Source organism: Microtus oregoni, unplaced genomic scaffold (genome assembly GCF_018167655.1).
Source record: "Microtus oregoni isolate MIOR12 unplaced genomic scaffold, Mior012 000010F_ref0000083, whole genome shotgun sequence".
In the NCBI taxonomy this organism is placed as follows: Eukaryota; Metazoa; Chordata; class Mammalia; order Rodentia; family Cricetidae; genus Microtus; species Microtus oregoni.
The window spans coordinates 13,601,325-13,628,799 of NW_024543069.1; the positions used below are offsets into that span (position 1 = coordinate 13,601,325).

Genomic DNA, 27,475 nt, shown 5'->3' on the forward strand with positions numbered 1-27,475 from the left:
GAATTACAGTTCCCAGAGGAAATCTCATTCCGGGGGAAGGAATGGATGATGCTTGGTACCAACCAGAGGAGTTCGCCTCTTAAGAAGAGAGCTGTGATACCTTATCCGCCTTTCAGACAGACTGAAACGAGACCGTGATGGGTAAGCCACGGGCAGCATCACCCCTTGCTTGGTGAGACACAACTCTTGCCCTCTATTCAAACCTAACTCTTACATCAGGACCATGGCAACTGATCTGGGGGGGGGGGGGTCTCTAGACATCTTTAATCTGTTCCTCTGCCCAAGGCGGCCACATTGAATTACTCTTCCTGATTTTCACTATTTCTGCAATTGGCATATTGGTGACAAGCGGCCACACCTCACTTGGTGAGACTGTCAGGGCTCAGGTTCTGACCCAAACAACCCTAGTAATGCCTGCAGTGGTGGAAGAGGTGAGCCAGTGCCTGGAGTGGACCTGACCTCCCTCCCTGTTCAGAAGGTAAAGCAAACCCGGAGCGAGTGGCTTAGCCTCTCCGGCTCCCAGTGTTCTCCATCAAACTGCAGAGATTTAGAAGAGCATCCTGTAAGAGAAAACATCAAGCACCGTGTCTAAATCACGGCCTCCCAAAATACCACCTGCCATTTCAGTAAAGGAAATGTTACAACCGAAAGTCAGTTCTTCAACTGTCAAATATAGTTGACGCCAGCCACAAATAGTTAAGTCTATTTAAATCAGTTTAAATTAGGATTTCAGTTCTTCAACTGCATTTGACACATCTGAAGCATAGTTGAAGTTACATATATCTAGTGCAGATATAACATTTTCACCAGAAAAAAAACTGCTGAACAGGACCCTGTCCACTTGGGTTCTGCAGTACTAAGATGAAATGCTAGTTTCTTTGAAATCTTCCCTTGGTGGAAGAAAAAAATATGAACCTTCTGTTTCCCACGGCATCTCTCTGGGATGAATCTTACTTGTCTCCAGTTCATCCTTCAGAGAGAATTTGCTTCGCAGTCCTTAGCCTTAGTTCAGAAGATGGTGGCTAGTGACTTGGCAGCAGCCTACCTCCCTTGTAGAGTGTGGGACAATGTGGGTAGGTGCTGGATGCTCCAAATTCAGGGTATTTTTTTCCTAAGCAAGGAGTTTTACTACAGGATTTTACTACAGCCACTGTGAGCTTTGGGTGGAGACACCATGAAGTCTCCCATGAACCCAAAGTATCTTCATGGCAGAGGCCAGAGATCAAAGACCATCTGCCCCAATGATTCTGCTGTCCCCTCTGGATACGACTTCTAGTCCTGACCCAGCTTAAACCTCTATCTTAGGGCTCCCTGCCCCATCTTCAATTTTCTGCTGAGCATGTTATTCCAAACAACACAAGACACGGGCTTTTGACCTGATTGACTGTCTGTGCCCCACCTGCCTAGGTGTGCTCCAGATGTTTGTCTGCTTGCTCATCCTCCTCTGCCCATGACCCAGGTCTTTCACAGATCTGCAGGAGGAAAGACAGTGCAAAGATAGGCAACAGGGCGGAGTGCATTTGGATGGTTGCTCGCTGGCCATGCGACTTCGCTGTCCATGCGACTTGGGACTTGATGACCGCAGAATAGCTAGCTCCAGAATCCCATCTGTGAGTGGCGGGCAGTAGGCTGCAGGTCAGAACGACAGCGAAGCTACCCATCCAACCGCCCTCTTTCCCGGTCAGGTTTCCCCCAACATCGCAAGCAGTATTTAACAAACTGGGTCTCAACCACTCTTTGGTCCTTTCAGAGGGGTGACCACCGCTGATAAGGTGGGCTAGACCCCCGAGTATCTCTAGCTGTCCTGGATTCTCTCATTTCCTGTCTCTTTCTTACATTTCACTTATTATCTAATTTGTTGCGTACTAGGTGGGTGGGTGGTTGTCCCGGGAAGACACTCTAGTCCTCAGGCCTGACAAGAGCATTGTTATTCGCCGAGCTATCTCTTAGGACCCCGGAGGCCTGCGCTTCTCCCGCCCTCCCTCTCTGTTTAGAAACAGCAGCCACTGGTCAGCATCTCTGTTTTTATGCCAGTACCACACTGTTTTCATTACTGTAGCTCTGTAATAGAGTCTGAAGTCAGGGGTGGTAATGCCACCGGAAGTACCTTTATTGTACAGGATCATTTTGGCTATCCTGGGTTTTTTGTTTTTCCATATAAAGTTGATTATTGTTCTCTCAAGGTCTGTGAAGAATTTTGTTGGGATTTTGATGGGGATTGCATTGAATCTATAGATTGCTTTTGGTAGAACTGCCATTTTTACTATGTTGATCCTCCCAATTCAAAAGCATGGGAGATCCTTCCATTTTCTGGTATCCTGACCGCGTGGGGTGCACCCACCCACTGAGACGGTGGGGCTGATCTAATGGGAGCTCACCAAGGCCAGCTGGATGATGGAGCATGTGATCAAACCGGGCTCCCTGAACGTGACTGACAAGGAGGGCTGACTGAGAAGCCAAGGGCAATGGCACTGGGTTTTGATCCTACTGCATGAACTGACTTTGTGGGAGCCTAGTCTGTTTGGATGCTCACCTTCCTAGACCTGGATGGAGGGGGGAGGACCTTGGACTTCCCACAGGTCAGGGAACCCTGACTGCTCTTTGGACTGCAGAGGGGAAGGGGGATGGGGGGAGCGGGAGGGAAATAGGAGGAGGGGAGGAGGCGGAAATTTTTAATTAAATAATATAAAAAGAAAAAAAGAAAAGAAACAGCAGCCACCTCTTGCCTTCACTGTCACATTGTATCTGTGTCTCCCAGCACTAGAATCTGGCTCCAGCTCAAGGCCTCTCACCAGCATTAAGTAATCCGCTTGATTCTCAGAACCTCTGCTCTGCTGTCCACCACCCGTCCTCCCTGCCTTGCCTCCAGGCTGACCTGCAGGTGTTCATTACCTGCTCAGAACCTCAGCACACTTTCCCTGTTCCCAGCTTCCTCTTCTAAGTCCCCACCAAGGCCTGAGGCAGCCCATCCCTGTCACCTCTCTCCTCTTTGGCCTGCAGCTAACCTTTGGAGTGGGTTCTCTAAAGTCAGACAGTTGTGAAATCGCAGCAGCTGCGGGCGACAAAGCCAGGTCCCCAGAGCTAAGGTCCCCAGAGCACGTCGAAGAGGCGTGCCACTGCCCTCTGACCCCTCTCACCGCGTTTGTGACCCGCTTTCCCGGAGGCGCCTTCTGGTCCTTCTGCTTGGACAGGACGGCGACCCGGGGGCGGAGGGGAGTGGCCGCCGCGGCCTATTTCCGCGAGCATCCAGAGCCGGTTCGGGGAGCTCCACGCCAGCCTCCCGCATCCACGCCGCCCCGTTGGCCCCCGCCGTCAGCATCCATGCAGCCTCTTAGACCCCAGCAGCCCGCGCTGTTGCTGAGCCTCTGGCTGCTGCTGAGCCTCGCGCTGCCCGCGGCTGCCGTGGCGTCCCGGGACCGGGAGCACACCGATGTCCCCACGCGGCCCCCGGCGGCGGGGCTGCCAAGCGGGATCCTGCAGCAGGCGGCGCACGCTGCGCTGCACTTCTTCAACTTCCAAGCCGGCTCGCCCAGCGCGCTGCGGGTGCTGGCGGCGGTGCAGGAGGGCCGCGCTAGGGTGAGTGGGCCGCGATGCGGAGGGACACGCGCGGGGACCACGGTGCAGATCGTGCTGTTCGAGGGCCTCGGAGTCCTCAAACGCCGCTTTTTCCTTTCCGACATTTCCGAGACCAGGCATACTTTACATGCTATAGGGACGTTTGGGGAAACTGAGGAAAGGGTCTCAAGAACAGTCCCTGGTTAGGGTCCCCCAGCATGGGTGACTGTTGGGATGCACACTGAGTACCCAACCAACCTATGACTTAAATTCTGTGGCTTCTACCAAAGGCTAGGGAGGTGTGTCCAAAGTCTAAGCCAGCTCTCAACGTCGCAGACAACTTTCTGGTGTTCTGTCCTGTTTGGTTGTTAACTGAAGACTACTGTGTAAGATTCCTCTAGGCCTGCGCAGAGACCACCTAGTTCTAGCGCCGTCCTGATCTAACGAGCGAGTGATAGGGCCCCAGCAGTCTGTGATTGTAGGTGTGGATTTGTGTGAGCGAAGCTGTACGGCTCTCTTCATCAAACAGATTTTAAAAGTTTTCTTTTAAACTGCAGAGTCCGAAAGGCAGTGCAGCTTTCCCGGATGTTACACAAAGCCACAGTCCCGCGGCCTTAAATCGTATGTAGCTCTGAGCGTTAAGATTTAAATCGGTAGGACGGTAACGACTGTTCTCTGTCTGGGATCGGATGATGTGAACCGCCCTTTGGACGGTCAGCTCTTTATTTCTAGAAAAGGCAAACTATTGTGATTGTTTGCAAGCAAAAACCTTTACTGTCTCAGGGACACGCCCCGCCTAAGCTCCAGTCTTTACTAGTTTATCAGAAAAAGGAGGTCACGTTAAGAGCTCGTCTTCCTCTACTGGAGGAAAGAGGAACCCTGAAGGCAGCCTCCCTGGTTATCTGGGGGAGACTTCTCTGTTAAAACAAAACAAAGCAAAACACCCAGACTGACAAAGCATACCAGTTTTCAAAGACCAGGGATTTTCCTGCATTCCAAGATGATTTTCAGAAATCATAAAGAGGGTGAGTGAGGCGTCTGCTGGGTAAAAGGTGCCTGTTGGCAAGCCTGGTAAGGTGACTTAGGTTCTCTGACCTGGGGTCAGAAGGAGAGAACGGGACTCCCCCACGTTGTCCTCTGATTTCCATGCGCCTGCTATGGCAAACATGCACACACATAATAAACAAATGCAATTTTAAAACCTTCACCGAGAGCTCTGGGATGGCTTATCTGTAGCAGTGTTCCGGAACTTTAAGGAGACCCTGCTTCATTGCAAGTGGCGGGTGTAAGAGTAACTAAAACGTGGGATCCAAGACATCAGCCCAAGAAACAATTCCCTGATGGTATGCTTCCTCTTAACCACCCTTGAGCTCCCTGGTCTTTTAACATTTATGTGATTGCGGGAGCCAAGGAAAAGAGGTCAGTGTGCCAAGAACCAATTTCCGCCATGAATCTAGTCCAATTGCTTTCCTTAAAAGGCTACTGAAGAAAGGTCCACCCTTACAGATGATCAAGCAGGCCAGTGTTGGAGAGATAAACATCTAACAAGGGCACGCAAATGTCTGGGAGGGGGGCAGAATCAAGAGGAAGGCCTGGGAATGGGGGCTGATTCCTGGCCAGGGATTGCAGTAAGCCGACTTCCTAGGGTCTGCAGCAGGTTGTATTGATGCTTTAAACTGGGTCTTGTTTTACCTCCAAAGAGCCACACAACTTGGAGACCTGTATATAAGTATTCTCCAGCTATCACCCCACTTAGGATGGAAATAACATATTCTGCCAATGCCGGGTGGTTATAAAAGTTGCGTCATATGATAAAGCAGTCAAAGTGTCAAAATAAGAGTTAGAGGTAGCCCATTGCCCAGTCCCTAAATCTTGAATATTTTGTGTTAGGCATGAAGCTGGATTTTGTGGCCTTACTTCAGATGTGGAATAGCAACCTTAGGAAGGCGTCTTTGGCATTCTTTTTGCTTTGAAGTGCTCAGCCACCTCTCTTAGGTGACACAAACTTGGCCTGATGGGGACAGCTTCCAGAAAGGTGGCAGTAGGAGCTCCTATGGCGAGAGAGAAGCCACAGCCCTCAGGGAACTCATCTATTGTAGGTAGATGGCCACCCTCTGGTTAGAATCTCCATCCCGTGGGCATTTCGTTAGGATAATGCACTAGGCTGCCACGCTGCATCTGTCCTTCACCTGGTCCTGAGCCAGGGGGAGCAAGTGGATGTGTCAGTGGGAGAAGTAGAACTCAAAGGGATCCCTCTTCATTTAGGGCTGGGTATACTCCTTTTTTAACATGAGGAGCTGGGACTAAGTCTGGTTTTCGAGGTAAGGTCCCATTAGCAAGTTATGAGATCATTTGCTGAGGGTCCAGTTGTTTTAATTTTCGGCTCCAGGGATTGAGCCCACAGCCCCATACATGCTAGGCACATGGTCAACCACTGAGCTACCTCCAAAGTCCTATGTAATGAAATGACTTGGGCCATACACAATGAGGGTGAATGGCAAAAGCAAGAGAGGTGTTTCCCAGTGTGGTCCAAATCTATGTGCATAAACCAGGCCATGGTAATGGATGCAATTCTTGATGTAGACTTCGTCTAAAAACAAAACAAACAAACAAAACAAAAATGGAAGCCAGGGGACCAACAGATTTTAAAGACGTCTTCCAGCCTGGAGATGTCCTTGTTTCTCTTAGACCTCAGGAGTCCTCATTCTAGAAACACTGTTGCCCTCTTGTGGTCAAATGCAGTAATCACTGTAGATTATGGTTTAAGAAAGTGCAAGTCTCTGGCTCCTGATTGAAGATGAGACCTTACGGTGGTGTCCCGGTGGTGTCCCGTGTTCTCGGCTATGCCTACCCGATGTCACCTTGTTCCTGGTCATACACTACCATTCCATGACCAAAAAATGTTTACTTCCCTGCTACAATGTGGCCCAGCCGCAGAATCACAGTTGGAGCGGAGCCGATCCCCCCATGGTGTTGGAAGGTTCTTAGGCTTCTGGGTGTACAGGGTCAGGCCCATGGGTTTCTCCACTCCTGGACACTTTGCTGTCACTGAGATGCGTGGACTTGAGGAGAGTTCTGTGGGCACATATTTCCTAAGAAAGCCACCTTATTCAGCAATCAGCTGTTGTTTGGAAATTGGTCAGGGTCCCATTCCCATCCAGGACCAGACACAATTCAAACAGCTGGGCAAGGTGTGTTCGGGGAGGGGATTGCCCATGCTCTATTCCAATAAAAACTAGTAATTTTGACATCGGGCTGTTTAACTGGAGCGTTATGGAGTCTTTCTAGCAAGAAAGGACACATCACTTCGGATTCCATCTTTGGTTTGCGGCCAGTGGGGTGTGCGCATAGAAAGGATAAGGCACCTAGTCCTCTACTCCAGCCTTTCCCCTGCTTCTTCCACAATCATGGCTTGCTCACACAGCAAGAGTTGAAGAGACGACCCAGTCTATTCTTTCCAGAGCACTGAACTTGGACCTTGTGAGTGTGCTAGTTAGTTTTCTTGGCATCTTGACACAGTCTGGTCAGAGGGAACCTCAACCGAGAAAATGTCTTCATCGGATTGGCGTGTAGACAAGCCTATGGGAGTATTTTCTGGATCAATGATGTGGGAGAGTCCAGCTCACTGGGAGCACCGCCACCCTGGGCAGGTGGCCCTGGAGTATATATAAGAAGAAGGGGGTGTTGAGACAGTCACGGGGAGTCGGGAAAGCAGCGTGACCTCTGCTTCAGTTCATGCCTCCAGGGTCCTGCCCTGCTTGAGTTCCCATCTTGGCTTCCCTCAGTGATGGACCATGATAGGAAAGTGTGAACCAAAGAAACCCTTTCCTCCCGAAGCTGGTCACGGCCTCTATCACAGCAATAGGATGCAAACTAGGTCAGCGGGTTGGACACATGTTTTATACCTGTTCTTCACAGCTCACCCAACAGTCGGTGCCTGATCAGGTGGTAAGTGCATCTTAAATAGCCGGCCTGGAGGCGAGTCAGACCTTGCTTGTCAAGGCCAGAAGGTAGAGCAGCTGCTGTTCTCAGGATTGAGACTGAGACTACCGCGGGCCTGAGGCAGGAGCAGAATTCGTCCCCTGGGCCACGCAGCTCCAAGTGCATGCACTCCACTGAGAAAGAAACGTACCGCTTCTCAGTCGACGGAGCACTTTAGTACAATATTAGACACCCAATTACTACGCTTCTTGAACCCTTCTCTCCATTAATGTCAATAATTCAGAGTCAATCATTGAGAATAGGAATGCAATGCATTATGTAGGACGTATTACACGGAGACAAAAATTGGGGAATCAAAGAGGCTGCAATGCATATGAAAGATAATAAAATAGTAAGACAAAGTCAGGTTTTCTTTCCCTGAAAAAAAAAAACACCCTTAACTTTTAGGTCCTTCATGAGACAGCAGTCAAATCAGAGGCCCTGTAGGGCCATGCTGTCATTAGGGCTGCAAGCTGCCGAAGGAGGAAACCTCACAGCGCAGAGAACAGGGACACACAAAGTAGCTCACTCCTGGCCTGGCCCAGAGAGACTCAGGCAGTCTACAGTCTTTGCCCACCACACCAGCTCCTAGAGGGAAGGATCCGGGACTGACAGTGGTATAAAACCTGGGTGTGATTTTCCTTGTCCTTTGCCCCAAGTTGTCCAAGCGACTAAACCCAGATGAGTCAGCAAATAGAAATGCCCTCAACTGTTCTGTAACAAGTTGGTTTTGTTCATAGTCCTGTCCACAACATTTTACGTTTGGTTTTCCATGTGTACGACCAGGGTGTTTGTAATCACATGGTATTAACAATGCCCTAAGTAAAGACTACTGGCCGGGGGCAGGTTGGTCTTCTTGGGTGTCCTCCCTAAAGCCTTCCTTTAAGGCTCTTAATGGTTCCACTGGAAGTTGAATGCAAATACTCAATCCCCCAAAGATTAATTTTTAATACTAAAAGATGAACAGTTTCAGTGACTGCTAAGCAGTGAGTCACTCCATGCATGCATACAGCCAGGGCAGGGGCAAGTCATCCGGAGAATATTTTAGAGAGCCAACCCCACACTGGTTACAACTAGGAGCCCTGACAAGTGTCCATTTGGTTTATTTGTTATGGTTGCATAAGGTATCATCATCATCGCCACTAAAATCAAGTTGTGAAAGAGAATCTTGTGTGTGCTTGTAAAGAAGATCTATGCAAATTCATGGTCACATGTCCACAGCAAACATTACATTAGGGACCACGACTAATTCTCTATATTTCTTCCTATGTTCACGTGACACATTACCATAATGCTCGTGGGTTCAACACGTGAGATACATTCACCTGCAGTTCTAGAGGTCAGGGGTCTGCAGTGGGTCACACTGCCCCGGAGGTTCAGCCGAAGCCCCATTCCCTTGCCTGTTTGGTACCAGCTGAGCTCCTTGGCTCATGGTCCCGTCTCTTCTCCTCCCATCCAGCAGTGTCACGTCTCCTGTCTCCAGAATAACGGAGGGTAATTTCATCATAATGATTACAGTGTATTATGGTTATTCACAATATATAAAGATTATTCATGATAATGATTATGAATGATCCCCTGAAAGTACCTCCCAACCTGCCAAGTTCTGAAGGTCCTTGGGAAACGGCTGCCCTTGTTCCCTTTGCTAGCTCTTGAAACCATGGCAGTACTCCACTGGCCGTGGCCTGTGAACAACTTCTGTAATATGAGCTCAGTTTGCTTTATCTGCCCTTGCCTGAAAGGAGGAAATGCACTAATATAATTCCAGGGCATAATATAATATGCACTCTGTCTAGAACTTAAGAATGGCCCAAAAATTTTTATTTACAAATGAGTTATTTTTCTCCAAGCAAGCCTGACTCATAAAAGTAACCTTATAAAGTGGAGATGCTTGCTTTTTTTGGAATAGCATGACATTTATCTTTTCTCACCAAATATGAAGATGAAGGGGACATTTAGAAGCAGAATGTTAGACCAGTGGGTCCCACTGCGATGAGAGGGGAGACAGGAAGCCCTCTGAGCTCGACAGTGTAACCTGCTTCTCACTCACTCACCACCCCAGCATGAAATTTGTGGAAAGTCCTCAGCCATGCCCCAACAAAAGGAGGGGGACAGGGTTTAACAAGCAATGGCAGAGAGGAGAACGGAGGGAGTATTTTTGCTGGAGCACAGGGCTTCCATTCACACGTGAGCCTTATGTTTGGGTGTCTTATCACTCAGGTTCTTGTGTTGCAAACGAATTTAAATAGGGAGTTGAATTTGCGAACTGTGCTCTCGGGATGGATAAATACCTGTCGTTTGTCTTCTAGTTCCTTGGCTTCTCTTTAATAGTTATACCTCCCGGCTCAATGCTTTGTACAATGATTCGGAGACAAAGCAAACACAGAAGAAACCTGCCACTGGGTGGAGCCTAAGCAGATTCTGCCCCAGAAACAGAGGGAAACAGCTCCGATCCATTAGGATGAAAATAACTTTGCGGTTGAAGATGAACAGCTTTCACTGAAAAGAAGAAGTGACTTGATAGAGCCGTGCTTAGAACGTGTGCTTTTTACTTCTTGATGCACATACCAGCGCTATATATAGCACTGCCTCCGCCACGGTGGTTTTTGCTCTCTGTGGTTTCTTACTGGTGGTCAATAACAGAAATACGAAATGGACATTTTCAGAAATAAATAATTGCTAAGTTTTAAAATACATGCCACCCTGATGGTATGAAATCTCATGCTAGCCCGCTCTGCCCTGCCCTGTATGTGAATCACCCAAGTGTCTAGTGTATCCACGCTGTATATGCTACCCTCCAGCTAGTCACTCAGTAGCTAGACTGGTCATCAGATCAACTGTTGCAGAATTACAGGGCTTGTGTTGAAGCCATTTTATTTCCTAGTAGCCAGGGGTCTTTAGTGGAACAGAACCAAGAGAGTGTCCATATAATTAATGTGGGGTTTTATTACATGGACCTACACAGGTAGAGGCAGGTTAGTCCCCCAGTAGCCCCCTGCGGGATGGAAAACCTGCGAAACCAGCGGCTGCTCACTTCCAGAACCTGACAGCCAAAGAAGAGAATGTGCTGATGCTGTGGTCCCAATCTGAGGCTGAAGGCTCAGTGAGTAACTGAGCAAGGGCAGAGCCAAAGGCTGAACTATCTCGTCCACAGATAACGGCCAAAGCAAGAATGCCTGCTCAGAAGGTTGAATGTACCGGGACACAGTGTACACGTGGAATTATGAAAGAACAAAATTTACTATTAAAAATAGTCACTCGCCTTCTTTCAGAATTTTAAATAAAGTGTTCCATAGGTTAAGAGGAAGAGAAAGCATCCAATGTATGAGCTTCCTCCTCCTTCCATCTTTTTGTTCCATCTGCACCTCTGGCCGATTAGACCCACGTTCAGGGAGTTCAGGGCTTTCAGGGCGTTTGGGGCCTACAGGGTGTATTTTCTCTTCTCCATTTCTTTCGCCACATGCCAATCATCTCCAGAAACATTCTTGTAGACACACCCAGAGCTGTGCGCTGCCAATTTCCTAGGCATTTCTCAATCCAGTAGAGTTGACAACTAAGATGAACTCTTAATCCATTCCTGTGCCTAGTTTATTGACAGTATCACAGGTATGCAGTTATAGACAAATACCACACAGGGAGCTTTGTATTGACTGCATTTTCAGGCACCCCCTAAGGATCTTAAAACACACGCTGCTACAGTGGCTAATCTTGGCTGCCAACTTGAATACATCTGGAATGAACTAAAACCCAAGCAGCTGGACATTGGTACCACGTGAGGGATATTCCTTGATCGGACCACTGAGGTGGGAAGACCCACCCTAAATCTGGGCCATGGCTGGTGGCAGCTCAGCTAAGGGGACATGGGAGAAGGAAGATTTCACTCTGCCTGTTTGCCCTTACTCTCATTGGCAAATCCATCCACCCTGGTGCTGAGGCATTCCTTCACCGGTGTTAGAACCTGATTCTTCGGGACTCCAACAGAGCAGAGACGGAGCCCATGGACTTACATCTACCAGATTTCTTTAAGAGATAGCCACTGTTGGACTAGCTGGACTACAGCCTGTAAGCCACTCTAATAGCCCTACCCCTTCTACCCTCTTTGTTCCCAAGACATGGTTTCTCTGTGTAATGGCAAGCTGTCCTGGAACTCACTGTAGACCAGGCTGGCCTGGAACTCACAGAGATCCGCCTGCCTCTCTGCCTTCGGAGTGCTAGGATTAAAGGTGTGTTCCACCATTACCTGGTTATGCCAAAACCCTTTTGGAGATGGGTCTCTCTAGAAAGTCCTGGCTTCCCTGGAACTCACTGTGTAGACTAGACTGGCCTCAAATTCACAGCAATCACCTGCCTCTGCCTCCTCTGCCTCCTCTGCCACTGCCTCTGCCTCTGCCTGGATTAAAGATGTGCACCACCATGCCTGATCTAAATTCCCTTTAAAAGTCTTTGAAATAAGCTTTCCAATTCTCCAACACCTCTAGTGACTGCAGCCTCTCCTAGCAGCAGCATGGAGAGCCCTGAAAGTCTACAGTGTGAACTGATTAGCAAGCTGAGATAAATACATTTGATTATCCTGACTCACTTACTGTGAGAAGCAAAGAACTCAATGACTCTATGCATAAAACTTGACAGTTTGTGGAAAGACAAAGAACATAATGATTCTGGCTGGCTGCTTCTAGCGCCCCTGGATAAATTAGCAAAACCAAAGAGTGAGCTCTGTGATATAACCAACGGCTAGCATCTCAGGATATGGTAACAACGGGAAAGAATGAACCCAGTTATACAATTGCCCAGCTCCCGGTGTACATAAACAGTCCAAAGGCTTCTAAATGTTCTTTAAAAGAGAATATCTGGCAGCCAGAGAGCTCAAGCTGTAGAAAAGCAAACCAAAGCCCTCATGACAAGGCTGAATGACAACAAGAACTCAAACCGCAGCCTCCGAGAATGTCCAGTTCAAGTAAGGCCACTAACCAGGAAGGATTGAGATCCTGTAACTTGGGATGGGGATGTCTGGAAGGACCCTAGTGAGCAGAGAACTTTGAACCCTAAGATTCTCAAGGGTTTATCTCACCTGAAGAAGGGCCATCACATTGCCAGTTAGCGCTCTCTGCTTGTGGATCAAGCTGAAGCCCTTGTGTTGGCACCATGCCTTCAATCCTGCCTGCCTACTGCAAGGCCTCCCAGCACAGCGGCCATGGACGCTAACCCTCGGAACCAGGAGCCGGAAATTAAGTACTTTCCTTTATAAATTGCCTTGGTCATGGTGCTTTATCATAGCAATAAAAAAGTAACTAAGACATCTACACACAGCTATTTACGTGGGTAAGTACCTCGTTCCATTAAAGCAAGGTACTTACCCATGTACCAGGAAGCAAGAAGTAAATTTTCTTTTAAAAAAATAATTTCATTTCAGACTGCCACTTGCAAATATCCCTTCTTGGAAAATAGCCCACACTAGGTTTATAGCCCATCAGTTGCTGCTGAAGCACAGGGTGGCTTTGCCACCTGGATTTCCGAAGTATCATAGTTTGATTCTCTGGAGACTCTGGGTGCTTACACTGACCACAGTTTGAAATGAGTCCTCTATATCACTGACCCTGCTGATGCCTCAGCTTCACTACTGAAGGAGCTGCTTGTCACTTCTTATCCCTCAGAACTTCTATGGTTCCACGCAGCAGTGAGAAAGAAGTTCTCAAAGTGTGGTCCCAGGACCAGCAGCATTGATAGCAGCTGGAATTGGTTAAAAAACAAGTTCTCAGACCCCGCCCCAGACTGCCTGAATTAATACTTGGTGGGTGGGCCCAGCACACGGTGTTTTAGCAAGCCCCTTTAGTGCATTCTGGTGAGTAACCACAATACCAGGATAAAGTCCATGTAAGAGACCTCCTCTAGCCTGGCCCCTGCCCAGCACTGTGACCTTAACCCCAAGTCTACCCCATTTTGATGTGCCAGCGCTCGATCCGGGCCGCTTCTGTGCACTGGCTCACACTCTGCCTGTCTGGAGCAGTTTTTCTGTCTCTTGCTTGTCTTGTTCCTTTTCTTTTCTGACACTTTCCACACCTATGCTGAGTTTGCTTCCATTCACAATGTATCCAAAAGGGTCTCTCTTCAAGGCTCCTTCTACAGTCCCAGGGTATCTTTACATCGGAACTGTTAGGGATTGTATCACATCCTTCCCAAGGGGTCTGTTCAAGTCTTCATCCAGCTGGTTAATGCTCCCTTACTGTAAAGAGGGTTCCGGAAGATGTAATTGAGGGACAATGAGGTCCTACTGTATTAACCTGAGCCTTAAATCCAGTGACTGTTGTCCTTTTAAAAGGGCCATGAGAAGGGACAGACAGAGGAGGAGAGATCACCATTTAAAGGCAGAGGAGAGGCTGGAGCGATGCAGCTGCAAGTCAGGGATGTCAGGGAATGGGATCCACCGCCTGGAGCCAGGAAGAGGCAGCGGTGGATTCCGCCTACTACCAACTACCTGTTGTTTTGAGACACCCAGTTTGTGATCCTTTACTATGAAACCTTAGCAAATTAGTACAGAGGTCCTCCTTGGCCAGTGTCTCCCAGAGAAAGGTTCTTATCTACAGGATCTGGCTTGAAGATACTGTACAAAGTCCACCTCAGGCCAAGGATTCATTCCACCGCTCCCTTGTACACACACCAGCAGCAGGCTAGCTGGCATCCTTTTCTTGGAAGGGGCTGCTGACACCTGCATTTTCAGCCTCTGTGTTTGAAGTCTTGGGAGGATGGGCATATGTTACAACTGACAGCTCTTGACAGGGCAGTTCTTTGTTCTGGGACAAGTTGCCTGTTTCTTCATTTATAAAATGGCAATAGTGAAATATCGACTTCAAGGCTTTGTGATAGAAGTTTCTACACAGGATCTACGGGAAGTCAGGAGAAGCCCAGAATGAGAGTGGCAGATATATATAGATGGATGGGTGACATATATAGATAGATGAGGATAGATAGATGATAGATAGATAATAGACAGTAGATAGATGATAGATAGATAGACAGTAGATAGATGATAGATAGATAGATAGATAGATAGATAGATAGATAGATAGATCTGGTTGATTGTAATAGGTACAGACATAAATTCATTCCCTCCCAGTGGCTTACAAGATGCTTTATACATAAGCACTAAATGAACACATGGTATTGATTTGATAAGGATCTGAGGAGCTTTTGCTTACCAAAAAAAAAAAAAAAAGAAAGAAAGAAAGATAGGTGTAGGGTAATGAATCTAGCTCTTTGAAGGCACCTCATTGCATGTTTTCTCAAACAGAATTTTGAAAGTAGCCCCCAACCCTCCCAAAGGACTGCAGGTCAAGCCCAACAAAGTCAAGGCACTGAGCAATTCCCAGAAGCCAGGACAGTGCAGCCAGAAAGAGCAGATACAGCTCTTCTAATGGCCACCGGGGAGCAGGAAATAAGGGCTCTACAAACCAAGTGCACAAAGCCCGGATTCAATATAAACTCTATGGCACTAATGGTCCAGATGGTAAGGCATTATGTCCTAGGCTGTAGCACATACACTCCCCTTTCTCACAGAACTACAAAGAGCCCCTGCTAATTCCTTTGTGCTGTAGTCACATGGCCACTTGCTTTGTCTGCCTTTTCTTAGCAAAGAACGTTATTCTGGAAAGTGTGGGAATAATGCACTCTCCCTCCGGCTGTGTCTAAGAAAGTGGCACAGCATCCTCATCTGTTCTGCAGATGGTCATTTTGGGTGGCATGGGAGGCTGGGCATTAGACACTCAGATTGTCCCTGCAGTCTACTCCCCGTGGTGGGAAAGCTGGGGCTGGCTCGCCTCTGCACTGTATTGGATTCTGCTCTTTCAAAATGAATTAAATGTTCTCACTTTTTTATATCACAGATGTAGAAGCCTCTTATGTAAGATGCAGAGAGACTGTGTGGTGGGCGGGGGAGGGGTCAGTCGACCAAGAGGGGCCTAAGTTCAAAACCTTGCATTGTGTTTCCCGCAGTCCTGGTTCTAGGCACTCTAACAATGAGAAAACTAATGAAAACATAGACCTAAGCTCTGGGGTGGGGCACCTGTGCCAAGTCACTTTGTGATGTGGGAGGGTCTTCTGTTTTGTGTTGATTTCATTAGTTAATAAAGAAACTGCCTTGGGCCCTCTGTAAGAGCAACCAGTGCTCTTAATCACTGGGCCATCTCTCCAGCCCCCTTTTTATACCTTCTGATGGGGCTTGTATCAATCCAGCATGTATTTCTGTCCACATTTGTGATCCCTGCCTTGGCTCAAGTCCCTCCTTTCCCCTCAGGAAGCACCCTTCACTCTCGGCATTCTGTCCCATCCTCCCTCCTTGCTGTGGGTATCCATCTCTGCTCTCCCGCCAAGGACCTTCTTAAAGTCCCCCCCCCACACACCCCAAGTCATGTGCACAGTAACCTGCAGGGCAGCCCTCACCCACCTGGTCAGCTTTTTCAAGCACTGATGCTAGCCTTTCTTTCCTCCAGTTCTCCTCAGGCCCTTTAACCTTCTCCTCCCTCACCCACTCCCTCCAGTTCCTCGTCTGTCTTCAGAGTTGAATTCAAATGTCACCTCCAGATCCCTAGATTGGATCCTAGCCTTCCAAAGCCCATAAGTCAACTTAAATCAGATAATTGTGTCTACAGTGGCACATATGAGTCCTCAATGCTCTAGGCTTCCTGAGGGCAGACAATGGTATTGTTTTTGTCTGCTTTTCCCTCACCTAGCACAGGGTTTGGGGTAAGGCAGACCCTCTGTAATCTTGGAGTCAGGGATACTGAAGAGCATGGGCTGCCAATCAAGGACAGTGAGTGTCAAATCTCTCAAGATGAAGGTGGCCTGGCCTTGTGGGGCTTATCTCACACAGGCCAGCAAAGCAGCTTGTGACTCGGGGTAAGGAAGACTGGGAGGCTTTGGGGAGATTAGATAAAAGTGAGAGCCTTGACACAATAAAGTACTAAAATCCTATTTGAGATGAAAAGTAGAAGCTTTCACGGGTGCTTATTTAAAATGAGAAGATTCAAACAGCAAAGAAAGAAACATTTCAGAGAGGGACTGGCTCAGATTCTGAAGGGATCAAGCAAAAGCACCCGGTCCTCAGTAACTGCCATTTTGACTTCAGACCCCATTTTTATCTGTAGGGCGAAGTATAGCACAGGTTTCCAAGTCCTGGGGGAGGTGGAAACCTCCCAGTGACTGACTAACCTCCTCTTTAGACAATAGAAACAGTCTGTTATGCCCCTTAGTTCTCCGAGACATTATGGCTACTCCTCCGAACAACAGAAAGGACAAATGAATCTGATTGGTTGGACTCACATTCTGTGTTGCTTGATAATGATGGAACACACAAGGGAAGTCCCTAGTCTTTGATTCCTGATTGGAGAAATTTCTGATTGTAACTTGGCAACAATTGCTTGTGATTTTCATGCTCATAAACCCCACTTCTGCCCCTGCTCGAAGCCGCCAGTAGAAACAAGGCTTCTGTGTCCTTGTCAACTAGTGACCCGCTTATGTGGAGCCCTTAAGTGTCGTCTCTCTTCTTCCTCGTGGAGCACAATGGGTTAGGTGTGACATTCAGAGCCTTGATGAGCCTGGTCAGGTTGTCACTTCCCTCCTCCTGCCTAACAATAGTTTATCGACCTCACCTGGCTTCATATGTTTCCAACAATCTGGCAATATAAATATGACCTTAAATCCCCTATTACCCTTAGTTAGAGCGCTTCAAGGTAGAGACAGATGAATCCCTGTGAGTTTTAAATGGTAAGTTCCAGACTAGTCAAGGCTGCAAGGGAGACCCCGTCTCAAGGAAACCACAACACAAATAAATTAAATGTGCAGAATTATTCAAGAATAAGGAAGCCCCTCAAGAGGGCTTCCGTCTGGCAAATCAGGAGCCGCCATTTGTTACTGCAGTGAAGGCTGATGCTTCTGTTGCCTCTTCTCTTTCTCTGTGTCATCCTTGGAGGACCTTGTCCACTTCCACACTTCGACCACCTCTGCTAAGTCCTCCTGCGCACTTCAGATGCTTCTGATCTGATTTGGCTCCTTCTGCCTCCTCTTCTTGTAAGGGGCTCGCCCTCCATCTCTGATACCCCTTTCTCGTCTGGAAACCTGAGGGAAGTTCTGGCTCCCACAGATACAACTGCACTCAGAAACTACAGCACCCCAGGGAACATGCCGGGCCCATGGCCAGGTCCTTAAGGTCACATGTGGAAGGCAGGGACTCAGAGCCAGGGCAGCAAGCCATTAAAGGCCTAGAGCCTGTGGTTAAGGAGCGTTGCCTACTGTGGGCTCTGACCATTCCCCCTGAGGTGCCACCTCCAACCCTTTGTTTTCACATTTTTTTCTAGCTCAGGAGGTAGTTTAGGGGCTGGTGAGATGGCTTAGTGGGTATAAGTGCTTGCTGCTGTTAATCCAGCTAGGTAAGAATAAGGCCACTACCACAGTTTTTGAGCCAGATTTAAAGCAAGCTTTTTAAATCCTGGCCAAGACTATGGATACTGACCAGATCCATACTGAGCATTCCCAGAGTATGACTCCAAATTACATTGGGCAAAACCTACAGGCAAAACCTACTGGGCTATGTACTTCCTGCCTTCGTCCAATCAGAGGTAAGCATACATCCTGATGTACTTCCTGCCTAAGTACCTCCTGCCTGCGTGTGATCAAACACACATCCTGTGCAGTTGGTGCAACCAAGCTTGTTTACAGAAGTGAAACCACTTGACTTGTAAATTTGTCCCTGAGACTGACCCACATGGTAGAAGGAGAGAACCATCTCTTATAAGTTGTCTCCTGACCTACACACACACACACACACACACACACACACACACACACACACAGAGAGAGAGAGAGAGAGAGAGAGAAACACATACACACACACACAAACACCCCCCCCCAAAATGTAATTTAAAAATCAAAAATCAGTTACTTCAGGCCTCACCTACTACAGTACAGATAACCTTCCTAAACTTAGTGCCCTTGGCTACGGCTACACTGGTTGGTTCTGCTCACCTGCTTCCATACTGGAAGTAGGTTCTGGGAAAGCTGGCTAGGGGGTCTATCTTTTAGCTCCAAATGGGTGGACAGACAGACTTCCATGTCTACCTTTGGTAACATGTTGAAAGCTTAAAATGAACACCATTCTCTTCCAGAAACAACCATACATTTTTTATATTTAAATATTTTCTACATAAATAATTGCTGCTCACTCCTGTCTCTTATCCGGTCGCAATTGTAGAAATGGATACTATCTGGTCTATTTAAGGTCAAACAACCATGTTTAGTCATTGCATCCCTGGGCCAAAATTCAAAGGAAATTGATGTTTATAAAAGTCTATTAAATCAGGGTTATGTGAAGTAATTTCAACTCTGCGCAACACAAAGGTTCCCCTTTTTTCTAGATAGTATTCCTCTTATTGAATGATCATTTTGGTCTGTTTTAAAAATGGTGGCAAATAATATAAAATTCCAGATAACTGAAGTTTACTCCACAAATATGTGCTAGTTCGGAAGTATAAAACACCCAAATACGCATATCGAAAGCTTAGAACGTCTGCCTGCCTGTGAAAACTACAAGGGGAAGCCCTGCCAACCAGCTTTCTGCTACAGCGAATGCCCAAGACAGCCAAGTCTTAATGGGGAAAGGTTTTATTTTTGACTCACCATTTCAGAGTTTCAGTCCGTGATGGCTCCATCTCGCTGTGTTTGGGCCTTTGGTGAGACAGCAAATCACAGTGGGGAGGTGTGACGGAACAAAACTGCCCTCTCTGTGACCAGGAAGGAAAAGAGAGACACTGGGACTATATCAGGGAGCATAAGACCTGAGGACGCCTTTGTTTCTGTCTGTAGGGCATCCCCAGATCTAGATGTAGTGGCTGTTCTGCCATCCTTCAGTCCTCAGCTAGGATACTACTCTGTCTCCAGCACCTCCCTGGACCACCACTCTTCCTTTATGCTCTCACCTGAAAATTCATCGTCCATTCATTGTCTGTATTCCATTTGACCAATGATGACACCAGGAAGCCTTCATCGGCCTTCCTGTTGAGGTTGCCTGGGCACCCAGATAGTCCCTGGGGTAGACATGCAACACTGAAGTATGTCAGAACTGATGTCCTTCCAGCCTGTCCCCATGCCTGTTTCTCGCTGAATGACTGCTTTAAAAGCCGACTTCCACTCTCGGTTTTCCATATCCCTTTCCTAGCTTTGTCTCTGTGGAGTGGGTCAAACCATAAGCAGAACAGTCCAAGTGTCCCTGGGGCCTAATCACAGCAGATCCACTGACTTGCCTCAGTGCCCCAAGAACATGATGCTGGTAATAGTTTTTAACTTCTTGTGCATATGAATGCTTTACCTACCTGTGTGTATGTGCACTATATGCATGTCTGATGCCCTTGGAGGCCAGTAGAGGGCACTGGACCCCCTTTATTGGAATAACAGGCGGTCGTGAGTCACAATGCGGATGCTGGGAATTGAACCTGGGTCCCCTGAAAGAGGAGAAATCTCTCTTAACTACGAGTCATCTCTCGGTCCCAAGAACATGGCTTGTTTTATTTTATTTGAAACAGAGTCTTCCTATGTAGTCCTGGTCTCAAACTCACAGAGATCCACCTGCCTCTGCTCCTGAGTGCTGGGATTAAAAGTGTGCACCCCTATAACCCAACAAGAATAAATTCCAGGGGGCTGGAGAGATGGCTCAGCGGTTAAGAGCATTGCCTGCTCTTCCAAAGGTCCTGAGTTCAATTCCCAGCAACCACGTGGTGGCTCACAACCATCTGTAATAAGGTCTGGTGCCCTCTTCTGACCTGCAGGCATATACACAGACAGAATATTGTATACATAATAAATAAATAAATATTTTTAAAAACTGAATAAATTCCGGATAGGAAAATAGCCATGATGATCCCACCATGCTAAGATTCTGTTTCTGCATTTCAGGTCGACCCTCAAGAGGGATGCGAAGTGAACCTGGTGTTTAGCACAGAGCGCTATAACCTGGAGGAGGTAAGTTGCCCTAATTAGTGATGTAGCCCATTGGCTGCATCTGTAAATACACTCTTTAATGGAAAACGTGAGACTGGGTACCCACCACAGTAGTGGGAGAGGACTAGAAGGCAGTAACTTACCCTTCAGGACAGAAGGGAAATAGTTTACTGAGCATGCTCCAAGAAGACAGCGGACGGCACTAACTGGAATCTAGCCTGCGTGTAAGGCAGGAAGGTTGCGGAGACTCCACTGGCGAATTACTTTTACTGTTATGGTGAGCTTTTTTCTTAAGTCAATATGTTCGGTCTTCACTTGCAATATTTTAATTTATTATTTGCAAGTTCCATACATACACACAATGTATCTTGAGCTTATTCACCTGCTAGTGCCTTTCTCTAATTCCCACATTGGCATCTCATTTGTATTTTAATAAATAAAGCTTGCCCAAACGTCAGTGTCATTCTGAGGTTTACTGGAGGCAAGATGGCCAGTTCAGACTGAGGTCAGGGTAAGAACCAGTGACTGGCAGGCAGTTTTGCTTTTCTGACCTTCAAGTTGAACCCCAATTTTTGTCTCTAAGTTTTTGTTAATCGTGCTTCAAATTTCCTCAACACCCACCAACCTATCTTCCTCCTAACTTCATATCCATTATTATTACTATATATACATATATATATATATATATATATATATATATATATATATATATATTATTACTAATTAGCACTGACCACATACAGATATGTACGGGGCCATCCACTGGGGCATGGCTAACCTACCAGTGGCCATGTTACCAAAAAAAAGTGAGTCTCCCTCCTCCAGCAGCCACCAACTGACCATAACTCCTCACCTAGGGGTGGGACCTCAGCAGGCCCACCCCAGTCCATGTGAGAATTTTGATTGGCTCGACCCTGTGCAGGTCCCCACATCTGCTGTGAGCTGAGTGGATGCGTGCATCAGCCCTGTCATGGAAGACAGCCTTTAACAATCGTTTTATGGGTATGGATGTTTTGCCGTCATGCATGTCTGTGTACCATGTGTGTGCCTGGTGCTCTTGGAGGCTAGAAGACGACACTGGACTCCCCTAAAACTGGAGTTACAGACACTTGTGTCGTGTGGGTGCCAAGACTCAAAACTGGGTCCTCTGGAAGAGCAGCCAGTGCTCTCGACATGGCCCCATCTCTCTAGCACGGAGGCCTTTCCGTAGGTTTTCACCCTCTGTGCACTCTTCTTTGAGGTTCCCTGAGACTTGGATGGGGAGGGTGACATAGATGTCCCCTCTACTCATTGATGGCTGAGACTCAGAATTAACTGCTACTCCCTGCGAAAAGAAGCTTCCCTGCCCAAGGTGGAAAACAACACAAATCTATGGGTATAAACATAAATAATTAAGAAGGAAGTGGACAACATGATCGTTGATCAAAATAACACCCCTGGGGCATATGGGTTCCCAAGCCATGGGCTTTTGACAAGGCTTACAGCACCAGACATGAAATCGCTCCTGAGGAGCGGACTCACCTTTTAGCAGAAACTGAATGGTCACCTCCATAAGTGTCGGTCCCTGTCACACTCCTGGGTACAGCGTTGTCGGCAGGTCAGTGTTGCGGCTTGCAGGGGCCCGCGTTCAACAGGACCATCGGCTGCTTCTCTCCCCTTCCAGCAGCTTGCGGAGCACATTCCAGATTTATGAAACCCAGACAGCATGGAGAGCTTTCTGGTTGGTCTGAGATGGATTTCCTGGTGTCCTGCAACCATGGTTGAAGTCCCCAGCGTTGGGCTCGAATATTTAGTTACAATGCTTTGAGTACCCTCCCTTCTCCTGGGCCTCCCTGACCAATGACTTGCAGGGAGGTTTCCTATGCCCAACACTTAAAATTTTCTCTAAATGACCCATTTCTTCTGGGAGGTAGCACTTGAGGACCATTTCTTGCTGTGTAATCCCTGCCAGGTGAAGGCAGACAGTCAGACTGGCAGGTGGACTGTTCTGGGTACACTGTGAGTCACTCTGCACGTAATTTCCAGTTGTACAATCTCTAACACGTAAAGAAGGCCATGCGATTTAGAGGAATTCTGGCTGATCACACATCTGCCCTGGTCCACGGTGCAGGTCACAGAGGTCAGGCTGCAGAGTTCCGTGGCAGCGGTTTAGAATTCCCGGATCATGCTCGGGGACCCCTTTTCTCGTCTTTCCTTAAGGGCTTCAACAATTGCTAGTTTCATATGTCTGCATTTAAAAACTGTCCACTGTCCTGTCATTTCCCCACTTCCGTCCGGCCCTGGGAGAGAATGTCACAGCTCCCTTGGGTGTCCCTTCTTGCACTTCATAGTCCTTAGAATGACTCACTATGAAATGCCAGTGTGTTCTTTATTCTGTCAGCTGGTGACATTTCTAGTTGGCAGGCTGGCACAGCACAGGGCCAGTTCGGTATCAGGTTAGAGAATCACTTATACATGGCATTGCATAAAACATGGAGCGGTGAAGCCCCGTGGTGGCGGCACACGCTTTTAATCCCAGCACTTGGGAGGCAGAGGTAGGTGGCTCTCTGTGAGTTCAAGGCCATCCTGGTCTACAAGAGCTAGTTCCAGGACAGGCTCCAAAGTTACAGAGAAACCCTGTCTCGAAAAACCAAACCAAACAAACAAACAAGGAGCGGTGACCTGCGCACTACAGGCTCTCTTTGCACCTGCGCACTACAGGCTCTCTCTGCACCTGCGCGCTACAGGCTCTCTGTGCCTTCCTGCAATCCCCACCAGCAGCCCATGATTTGCTAGTTTGCCTTACCCCATTTTCAGGAGAGAGAAAGCAGAAACCCTATGTGGAAATTAGAAGCAGATGATCGTCGCTGCGTGGAGTCAGACTGAGAGGCAGCAACCAGAATCTGTGTGGAGAGGCCAGCCCTGATTGTTAATAGTGGTGGGCCTGGCCTAAGAAGCCTGGGAACTGCAGGCCATTGTGCCCCACATCAAAGCGTGGGAGGCAGAAGCCGGGATCAGAAGCAAGTTCTCACGCGATACACACTGACTTTGCGTATTAACTGTAGAGTTGATTTTTCTGGAAGGATTAGGGAGGTGCCTTTAATTTTTAGTTTTGCAAACTGAAAACATTGCCGCTAAACGCTGACGATGACTGTTTTTTTTCTGACCGACAACATGCTCCCGTGGATTTGATGGAATAGCACTCTCGGAGTGCAGCTAGCCAACTGGAGCGAAGGTCGGACTTTCATCTTAGCGGCACCGTTTCCACAGAGCTGTCTGATGGGAGGTACACAGAGAGGACATCTACCCCGGGGATGGCTGTCATCAAAGGAGCAGGGGCTTCCCTGATAGGAGCATAGTCTTCCAGTTTTTCTATGCTGCACCAATCCTTAGCACGTTAGTTATCCCGTCCAGAACAGACACTCCCAGAGGAAAGCTGCCCAATGGAACGCTTGTTTCAGGTTTTTTGTTTGTTTGTTTTTTGATTTTTCGAGACAGGGTTTCTCCGTAGTTTTTTGTTTATTTGGTTGGTTTGTTTTTTTTGTTTGTTTGTTTGTTTGGTTTTTTTTTTTGGCTCCTGTCCTGGAGCCAAAACAACAACAACAACAACAACAAAAACAAACTAGTTCTAGAAGCGGGCTTATTTTGAAGACCCAACTTTGATTATAATTTCCTTCCCTTCACTGGGGACCTTTTGAGTTTGTTTCTGGTTCTTGCCTCAACACCAGGATGCCATTGAAATCACTAAAGAGAAATGAAGGTTGTTACTTCAACCGTTCCACCGGTCACATTTTGATAGGATGCCCTGACTGGGCACCCATGGCTAGCGAGCTAGTCACTGTGAACTCATCGTTTCAAGCCTAATTCTGATGGTTGTAAGCGTGTGCGCTTTTCTGGGGATAGGTTCTTGGCTTTAATGGCCAAGCTAAAGAACCTTGACCAGGATGGGGAAAAACCACTACCCAAGAGCATACACACCCGAAGTCTTTGGATTTGACGTAAGTGAAGGTGGTCACAAAATCCTTGGTCTGAGTGCAAGCAAGTGTCTGAATGTGTCCAGTCTGGATGATTGGTGGGTTTAATTTTGTAGAGACCTCAGAATAGGGAGGCAGAATTCTTATAGCCTGGGTTAGTAGCTGAGCTCAGACAGGCACCAGTTCAAGTCACGTGAACTGAAGATGTGGAGTGGGTTCCTTTTTAGATGTTAGCATTTTGGTATTTAGGGAAGGAGCTAACTCATGCACGTACGCCAATAGGAACCAGCTTCGTCTTCTGACTCAAGTTAGTAAGCGTAATACCCAAGTACCACTGTGTTAGTTCCAGATAGAGCAAAGCAGCCAGTATCCTAGAGAGGTGAGCCAAGGTGGGCTCAACAGGGTTCTTGGTGAGATTTCCAGAATCCTTATGTAAAAGCAAAATCAGAAGGTAAAAAGTGGAGATGGCAGCAAGGTTGAAGGACTGCCTTTCTGTTGCTGTGAGAAAATCCCGACAAGATTGATGTGAGAAACAAGATTTGTCTCGATTGCAGGTCCAGGGCACAGTCCATCACACTGGGGAGTCACACTGCACCCACAGTCAGAAAGCAGCGAGTGATGACGCTGTGGCCTCCCCAGCGTGCCCTTCCTCCACTTCTGTAATCCAGGCTCATAGCTACCCACAACAGGGGGACTGATTAACACAATCAAGCCACCCAGGGGGCATGCCCGGAGGTCTGTGTCCCAGGGATTCTGGCTTTCAGCCAGCTTCCAGTTCATGCTAACCTCAATCCATGAACACAAAACTCACCTTCGACAAAGTTAGGCTCCTCCTGTTGCTGCCAGCCTGCCACACTCGATGGATGCTCAGCCCGTGTGTTTGTGTGAGCTGCACTGGGCACAGTTGATAAGGAGCCTTCTTTGGTAACTCCGAAACTTTTATTTCAGGAAGGTGAGGAACGTCTGGGCAAATGTTTCGCGAAGGTGTTATTCAAGAATCAGAAACCCAGACCAGCCATTAATGTCTCCTGCACGGGGCTCAATGAGAAAATGAAGAGGCAGGAAAGAGATTATCTGTTTTACAAGCAAGTGAAGCAACTGAAGACTCCTCTGAATGTCGACCGCATCCCTGGTATGAATCAGTAGCTGGGGGTCCTATAGTCAGGAGTATATATAATCGCTAAACCTTAAAAGGGATGGTTATTTACATTTGCATGTCTGGAGAGATGCTGAAGTTCAGCTATGGATTGGGATGTGTCTCATTATTGAAACCAAGTTCACAGGTATCATTTTCTGTTCATCTCTACAATATACCAATGAGTCCCTTTAGTTGACCATTTTATATCCCAGAATGAGAACCCAAGAATTGACTCTATGATTAAAAGACAGACGGCTTTGAAAGCAAAAAATATCACATAGATTCAAGCGCAGACTGCAGGGGAGTCTAGACCCTGAGGTGATACTTCTAGAGTTTCCTTGATAGCTTTGGGAGGTTTAGCGGACAAGATACTCCACGTCTGTGCTCAGCCCCCCTGCCCCAGGGCTGGCGGAGTGACTGTCTGGGCCGGTCTGGGTTGCTGCAGCGGGGCCGTGTTTATCTCATTTCAGGTCAGTGGCTAATGGGCAATGGAGCCGTCTCCCAGAGACGTGCCCTGCCCTCTGCGGTGACTCAGCTGTAGTGGAGCACAGCTCATTTGTCTTGGCACTCAGCAAAGTGTGTGGGCGCAGTAGGGCCTTCAGCACTTACTGGCAAATCCAATTTCCCTGAACCACAGAAGTCAGCTCTGGACTTGCGCTTGGGCACGAGCTTGACATCTGGCTGCCCTGGTGCGCTCCTTCCCACACACTCTCATTTTCCCAGAGACCCCTCCGTTCCTCATCCACACCTGAGAGCTCAGGCTCCGTCTGTCACTGCGTCTGCCCCCACTTACCGACACTGACTAAATGCTTGCACTTCTAATATCCCGGGCCTGAGTGATTCACACCTCAGCCTTCACTGACAACAAAGATCAAATCTTGAGCCAAACAACTATGAGAATTCCGAATATTGTTGAGGATACTCATGCTGCTTGGGATAGGTGATCTAGTGACTAATATTTAAAAATCAATAGCTTCATGGGGATCATGTTTCCCCTTTAGTTTGGGAAATAGGGCTCATTTGCTCCTTAAAAAAAGATTTATTTTTAACTGTGTGATGTGTGTTCATGTGTGTGTGTGTGTGTGTGTGTGCTTGCATGTGCATATGCACATGTAAGAGCATGTGCCCATGGAGTAGAGAAGGCATCAGATGCCCAGAGGCGGAGTTGCAGGTGGATGGGGGCTGCTCCGTGTGGGTCTTCTGCAAGAACAGTACAGGCTCTAAGCTACTGACTTTGGATAGGACTTCTTCCGAGAACATTTGCCACAGTATCGTCAGATTTGGAACACTTTTCAATAGAACCATTCAACTGGATCCTGTTCACTTACGAAGTCTTATGTACTTATAGGGGCCATTCAATAGACTACCTAGATTTGGCTACTATAAACGCCCCCCCCCCCCAAAGAAGTCTTGGGGCTGGAAAGGCAGAGAAGAGAATTCGCTGCACAATCGTGAGGGATAGCGTTTGGGTCCTATCGCCTGTGTAGGAAGCCAGGTATTCCACAAACACCTGCCTAGTCTAGCTCCAAGGGACTTGACACCCCTCTGGCTTCCATGCATGCACCAGAACACTCATGTGCATATACAGACAGATACATACATGTCTGCACACCCACAAGCGCATACATAATTCGGTCATAGGGGAGAGCAGTTTTCATCAACAGAATCTGAGTTCTGCTCTGACTACAACTTTAGCCGACACTGAATGGTCCTGGGTGTTCATATGTGCAAAACTAGCTGAGGATCCAAAAGGTTTGGTTTCCTAGACAAATACCCCAGAGTGTAGTCTGAGCGTGTGAAGGCTGAAGAGACCAGAGACATTTCTACTGGAAGCTCGCAGGTTTCTAAGGCGAGCTGTATATTAGTG

At 47.7% G+C, this 27,475-nt stretch overlaps 1 protein-coding gene across 1 annotated transcript in view; it reads left to right on the forward strand.

The window, feature by feature from the left end:
- Window positions 1-3,060: 3,060 nt before the first annotated feature.
- The window catches only part of Rarres1 (retinoic acid receptor responder 1), a 31,455-nt gene continuing 7,040 nt past the window's right edge, over window positions 3,061-27,475 (forward strand). Inside the window, exons 1-3 of the mRNA XM_041659280.1 lie at window positions 3,061-3,576; window positions 20,473-20,538; window positions 25,419-25,602. Of these exons, the coding sequence (XP_041515214.1) occupies window positions 3,322-3,576; window positions 20,473-20,538; window positions 25,419-25,602 (505 nt within the window). The 5' untranslated portion in view covers window positions 3,061-3,321. The remainder of the gene's footprint in view (window positions 3,577-20,472; window positions 20,539-25,418; window positions 25,603-27,475) is intronic.